This window comes from Priapulus caudatus, unplaced genomic scaffold, assembly GCF_000485595.1.
Source record: "Priapulus caudatus unplaced genomic scaffold, Priapulus_caudatus-5.0.1 Scaffold152, whole genome shotgun sequence".
Lineage (NCBI taxonomy): Eukaryota > Metazoa > Priapulida > Priapulimorpha > Priapulimorphida > Priapulidae > Priapulus > Priapulus caudatus.
This window is the reverse complement of record NW_014577213.1, coordinates 288,205-295,195: the sequence shown is the minus strand read 5'-3', so window position 1 is coordinate 295,195 and position 6,991 is coordinate 288,205. Positions and strand designations below refer to the sequence as shown.

Sequence of the window (6,991 nt, the reverse complement as noted above, 5' to 3'; positions counted from 1 at the left end):
CCCCCCCCCCCCCCCCCCTCTGTCCGCCACGTGCTCGGCGGATGCAACTCCCTCGCCCCGTGCGTGTACATGGTGGCGCAACTCCCTTACCTCCCACATCTGGTAGCTATGCGACCCCCTCCCCCGCGCTTGTCTGTATCGTTGGGGAAAACTTTCTACCTGTCGCTAGGAGAACTTTCTATCTCTGTTGCTTTTGAACTGGTCTATGGTTGTATGACGTCATCCTCCCTGAAATCTCTACACTAATATAAGCGTGTACTCATGTGAAAGCATGTAAAGTCTGAACGAAATATTTATTGCTACAAATGTGTCAGGCATACCCGTCTTCTCTGCTGTAGCCTGTACCGTAGCATGAGGCAGAACACTATGCAATGATGCATGAATATCCTGATGAATATATATATATTATATACTAATATAGTTATGAAGTATAATGTATAGATATATCTTGGAGTAATCATTCTGAGTCAGAATGAAAGGATATATAGAGAGAGCTACATAAATGTTCATCTAGAAATACATAGAGATGCATGAGTATTAACGTATACACGATCTATCTATGCATGAAACCATACACATCGTTGTATAAAGTTCATGAGGGGACGTGAAGGGAAATATGGGAAGATTTTGCACCTTGTCATTGTTGTTCCACATTTATTTTCAGGAAAATTGCCTGTCTTTAAAAGACGCGGGTTATTAAACACGAACAGTCTTTATAAATGCTCCATACGGCTTAGTAAAAGAAATCATTGCAAGAATAACGTGATATTCTAGACCAACCTGGTTTTATTTCAACTTTGCTTGAAAAGACGTTTTCCTTTACAAGGGTACTATTAGCAACTCTATTCCTTTTTCTGTAGGCCGGTGATGCGACAGGTGTCAATGTGCCATTACACATCATGTGAACGTACAAGACAGCATGCAGGATCACGATAAGCAAAGCTGAATATCTTGCTAAGAACTGGCTGCACTCGATTAAACGACGAGTTTCATATAATCTAAAATCAAACTCGAGATTTTCGACACTGGGAACTTCGTTCCCGACTGAATGCACTAAAATAACATTAAACTGCCAGAAAAAGCCAGCAACAGCAAGTGAGATTGTACAGAGCTGAATATCAAACTAGCTCAATCAATGACTTAGTTTAGACTGCTGTGGTCTCTGGTACGATGACGATTACCAATGGATGATCTTTCAATACATCTCCTCTTCCAACTACAACTGACGCTACAGACACAATCATGTAAAACACAAATGAGGTTCAGCGTTGGGAAGAGTTCGTGACCAATGCTAGAACTACGTGTGGGTCACAACTACACGACTGGTGCCTTTTTCACAACTGCATTCGCAAAATTCATGAGTAAAGTACATCACAGATGCGTGGAAGCCCTAAATACACTAGTCTAGATTCTTGGTAGTACAACTCTACTTTACCTATAAGTTATTTCACGGAAGAGATTACAAAGACAGCAATGACTACCGATGCTTTCACAGCAACTCAACAGATATCCATCCATCCAGACCTCATCCATACTTCAAACACATGATCTGGCAACACGTTAACCTTGTATTCTAGCATAGTTACACTTTCGTAAAATAAGTCCTTATTTCCCTTAAAACATTTATTGCTCAGAGATATAGCACGCAATTCTTCAAAAAGAAAATGTTTCAATTATTAGTGTAGACTGTCAATAATCCAAGCAAGCTGAAAAATCACATTTGCAACTTGCTTTGTTGACTTCCGGGAAGCCAAAATTCTGCATATTGATTGTTCTTTTTGCTGTTTTTTTTTGCCAGAGATTGAGACACAAAACTCTATATAACAACCTCACGCAGTGCTCTAACTAGTGTCAATTCTTTGGAATTAGAAAATCTTGTAGTGGGCCCGAAGTACAGGTCCGCGCCGTGAAAGCGATGAGATGTCTACTTCTGCTTCTCGAAGTATGCCTTGCTGCCGCGCGGGTCTGGCTTCATGGTGTCTGAACCAGGCTTCCAGCCTGCGGGACACACTGGAACACAGATGTGTGCACGTTAGCAGCGTCAGCAGTTCAAACACAACTACATCACTACTATTATTTCACTGCTTACTCGCTGGCACATTGATGGCCTGACGCCAAGTGAGTGTCCGTGCTTACGAGATGATTTGATTGACGATTAACCTTTTCTAGTAGACGGGACCTATATACATTGCGTACAAGAAACTCATAACTTGACCATGTTTCTGTCAATGATCTATAAGTATAATCTCCCGTCCTGGCTTTTAATTACAAAGTTCGAAATTCCACATGTATGTCCAAAGATGCGCCTTCTTTATTTACTATAAACGCGTGCTTATGAGCGTTTGTGTGCGATTAACTGAAAATGATACAAAATACAAGAATCGTAAGACAATTGTAAACTATAGACATCATTCAAACCAAGATGGCTAGAGGAACGAGGCGCCGGATTATAAGGGCGTGGGTATAACATAACATTCACTTTTAAACCAAAAGGATAATGGCCCCCCAGGGCTACATAGTTACATGCTTCATACAACAAAGGAATTCTTGATCTCGAGAATTTGCACGTTAACTCGATAGAAAGTTGCTTACTAACAGTGCAGGGTATCTTACAACCAAATTTGCCTAACGGATTAACCAATATAACGCTTATACTCTAGAATACTTACAGGACTATTTGTGGTCTGTTCTATTGCGGGAAAATTACATTTGGATTAGAACAAAGAAAAACATTTCTCCTTGTTCTATCCTCCATTTCGCATTACCTTAACTAATCAAACACGTGCTGCCACCTGACGGAAGGCAGGGGAACTAAACAAACAAAATGCTCGCAGGCATCAACATTCCGGCCCCTTAATTTTGGGTATCCCAGAATTACCAATAAATTTCACATTCAATAAAGTTATAGTCTTCCGAGTTAGTCCATAATTCTAGATGCACCGATGTTCTATGTTTCGTGACTAACGTCCATTTCCGACCTAGAATCAGATGCTTAGTCCGTTATCTGAGTACTCGAACAAAACCCACAAGTGGAGAGAGGTTACTAGCACGTCATCCACGGTTTTATCACACTAATGTTTCTCCTGCTCCGACACTTCCAGCAGGAGACAAAGCTTCGCAACCGGCCGATGCAACTCTGAATTCTTCGTACGTAGCTTAGCTGATCTGACGTGTCCCTTATCGTCCTTGAAGGTCTCGATCACGCGTGCTCTAGGCCAACAGTTTCGGGGTGAGTTGTCGTCGATTACTAGAACGATGTCACCAGGCTCGATATTTCGTCCGGAGTGCTGCCACTTACTGCGTTCCTGGAGGGTTGGCAGGTACTCTCGGTGCCATCGCCTCCAAAACACGTCGGTCAAATATTGCACTTGACGCCAGCATCGCTTGACGTAGCTGTCGTTCTTCTCAAACTTTCCCGGTGGTATAGCCTGCTGATAGTTGAGCGCTAACAGATGATTCGGCGTTAGTGGCTCGAGATCGTACGGATCATCTGTCATGGGCATAAGAAGACGATTGTTGACGATCGCCTCCACTTCGCAGAACATGGTATGCATTCCCTCGTCATCCATCTTCATGGGCTGCTCTTTTAAGAGAGAGAAGAGCACCTTTCTTACGGTCCTGATCTGTCTCTCCCAGACGCCGCCGAAGTGTGATGCGGCAGGCGGATTGAATTTCCACTGCAGATTTATCTGTCTATGAGCGAGGAAAGCCGAAATCTTCTCCTGGTCAAGCTCCTCCAATGCTTTCCGCAGCTCCCTCTCGGCTCCGACAAAGTTGGTGCCGTTGTCGCTTCTGATAACCTTCACTCCACCTCTCCTAGCGATGAACCTTCGTATTGCATTAATAGAAGAGTCAGTGTCTAGGCTGTGGGCGATCTCGATGTGGATGGCACGAATGGCTAGACAAGTGAATATCACTCCCCAGCGCTTGACCGTGCTACGTCCTCGCTTAATTTCGAAAGAACCGAAATAGTCTATTCCGGTTCTAGAGAAGGCTGGCTCGTCGGCTGTAAGACGGTCCTTCGGCAGGTCTGCCATTTTTTGTTGACATACCTTCGCTGAGTATGAACGGCAGATGACACATCTCTTGGCCAATTTTCTGACGGCGCTTGGGGCCCCAGGTATCCAGTATCTCTGACGTAGGCTCGCCAGGACACTATTTCTCCCCATGTGAGATAATCCATTCCTTGTTGAGGAATAAAGTTGTATTTTTACGATATTTTTTTCGAGAGACTGAGCTGAAGCCGTGAGTGAGAGTGACCACGGGCCCTTTGTCAGAATCATCGTAACGTCGTTAGGACTAATGTTAAGACTAACTTTATTTCTGGCGACGGGCCCCAGGTGTCCAAGTGCACGAGGCATCCCGTCACCATGTCGTGATGATCAGAATTATGCGCAATACTCCCATTATACTCGGGTGCGACGTGTAGGTAGATGTTAGAGTGCTCGCGAAATTAACGACACGCGACGAGTTTATCAAAATAACACGCATCTAGCACCTAGACGCGCTGTGTTTACTTATACGACAATACACGACATGATCTTAGCGAGAGTAGTTTGCTCGAGCTTTATATTCCCATAAGCTCTGACGGTGTTTGATAATTTAGGTTAATCAGGGATCCAGGTTCGCGACCATTATGATCAATATAAACTCACACTAGCATATTAACAGCTGCTACACTGGTCAGGCTACAATTACCTCGTGAATACAGCCCGTGATAGCATTTTACTCACTATTATACGGGACACACTTAGACACTTAGATAAGACACACTTAGTAAATAATAAAACGTCGAGTAAAATGTGAATGCCGTTTTAACTATATGCTTATATCACTATATAGTATCGAGGGGTACGTGAATAGAGAATTATCTATTCACGTACTATACTCCTGGGAGTATGGAATGGCCGCGAAGGGTCCGTATCTGCACGGTCAATACCATCCTGATTTCATATTGTCGGTTTCGCTGAACGAACCCCTTTCAGCATCAGCGTAGGAGACACCGTATAGAATACACCGTATAGAAGACACCGTATAGAAGACACCGTATAGAAGACCTTTAAGCAACAACAAACTGAACACTTTCTTAAAAGTTCTTCCTTTTTTAGAATTCTCGACGTAATTGACAACAACGCGCAAATAAGGAGAACTGGTTGAATAGAGTGCATCGAGTAAAAATACAATAGCCGCGTTCACACGTAGCAATAAATCCGGCATTTAGCGTTCACACGAGGCAAAATGCGCGGTCCAAGAAATACGGTATCTAAACAGATCCGGTATTTGATGTAAATACGCGGCTTCCCAGACCCCGAATAATTTGCCGTGCTTGAGAAATACCGGATTTCTTGGACCGCGCATTTCCTCGTGTGAACGCTAAATACCGGATTTCTGAAGCCTCGTATTTTATAGACTGGTCCGCGCTCGACAGTTCCAGTGTAACGCGAGTGGCACTGTTTACATTAATCATTTTTATACACTACACATGTTATGATGTACTTCTGTTAGTACAAGATAATAATACAATAAACTACAATACATCTAGGCACTATGGTTCATACAGGAGGACTGAAAATGTTTTCAAGGACTTTTCAAGGACATTTTATCAGAAATTCAAGGACATTCTATCTGACATTTTATCGGAATTCATACACAGAACAAAACATACAGGTCTGGATTAATTTAATATCATTCTTAATCACTGTCACCTCTAAAACTTACCTGGATCATATTAATAAACCCTTCTAAACACTGACACTTCTACAACATACCTTGATTTACTGACTGATTTTACTGACTTACTGTAATTTGTGATCATCATTTAACTGTGTATCGTGTCTATAGCTTTTTAAGAGCATTTAACGCAATTTTTATTGAGGATTGCACATTATTGATGGTACAAAATGTCTTTTTATTACAGGCAAGGATTGTTTCTAAAAATTCAAGGACATTTTAATGAAATTCAAGGACATTTTCATGAAATTCAAGGACTTTTCAAGCACAAAATCAACATTTACTAAATTCAAGTACTTTTCAAGGACTTCCCTCAAATTCAAGGACTTTTCAAGGACTGTGCGAACCATGCACTATTACTAGTATTAGTAGTTTTTACATCTGGTACACTCGCACATTGTAGTACTGAGTTCCCCATTTGCATATCAGGATCTCCCATGTCCAGTTGAAAATAAAATAATGAATATACATTCACGAATCACATACATAATGCATGTTTTACTTACAAATCAAGGGGGTAGAAGAAGAAGACCAAGTATTTCCCTTTGTAGTCTGACAAACTGATCTCTTTGAAATCTCCATTCACAAGAGCCGTTGCTTTCCAGCCTGGTGCTGGCTGCCCAATCTGATAGTTTCCAACCGACATGGTAGATAAAGATCTATAAAAAAAATGTCATATATAGTTACTACTTACTAACTGAATGGGTCATATGCAATTGCACCATCGAGTGTGCAAATAGTTACTAGCAGTATCTACAATTAGACAGTGTTCTATTTGGGATTAGAACCCTAAAATAGCTGACCAACCACAGAAATTTCACACTGTCATTGAAATTCCGTCTCCCCAGTAGTGAATCATACAGTTTATACACTTTTTAAACTGTAAGTGTTACATTAACTCTCATATCACACAGTTTACTTAGGCTGCTACTGCATCGTTCGTCTGACGCAGATCAAATCCGCTGTAATCCCGATGAACCGTTCATGGCAAAAACTAGTTATTCTACAGTGTGCGTATAACATTTATGTACTTGGTTTTACTGCACTTGAATTTTATTGTACCGACAGTTAATAGTGGTTGAGCAATCCTTATCTACAGGCTTTCCTTTGGCAGACGTGATCTGACGCTAACTAGACAAGGATATCATGAGTAAAGAGAACTGTTCTGCCACACCTCAGGGGCGTGTACAGGATTTGTACCGGGAGGGGGGGGGTCCAACCATAACCCAAACTTGGGAGGACGCGAAGGAGGCGTGTGGGG

General features: G+C 42.0%; 1 protein-coding gene across 1 annotated transcript in view; it reads right to left on the bottom strand.

Annotated features, from left to right (window-relative positions):
- The window catches only part of LOC106806287 (peroxiredoxin-1-like), a 19,219-nt gene extending 12,551 nt beyond the window's left edge, over positions 1-6,668 (bottom strand). The window contains exons 1-2 of the mRNA XM_014808172.1: positions 6,650-6,668; positions 6,237-6,389 (exon numbers count right to left, since the gene is read on the bottom strand). Of these exons, the coding sequence (XP_014663658.1) occupies positions 6,237-6,376 (140 nt within the window). The 5' untranslated portion in view covers positions 6,377-6,389; positions 6,650-6,668. The remainder of the gene's footprint in view (positions 1-6,236; positions 6,390-6,649) is intronic.
- Positions 6,669-6,991: the final 323 nt, after the last annotated feature.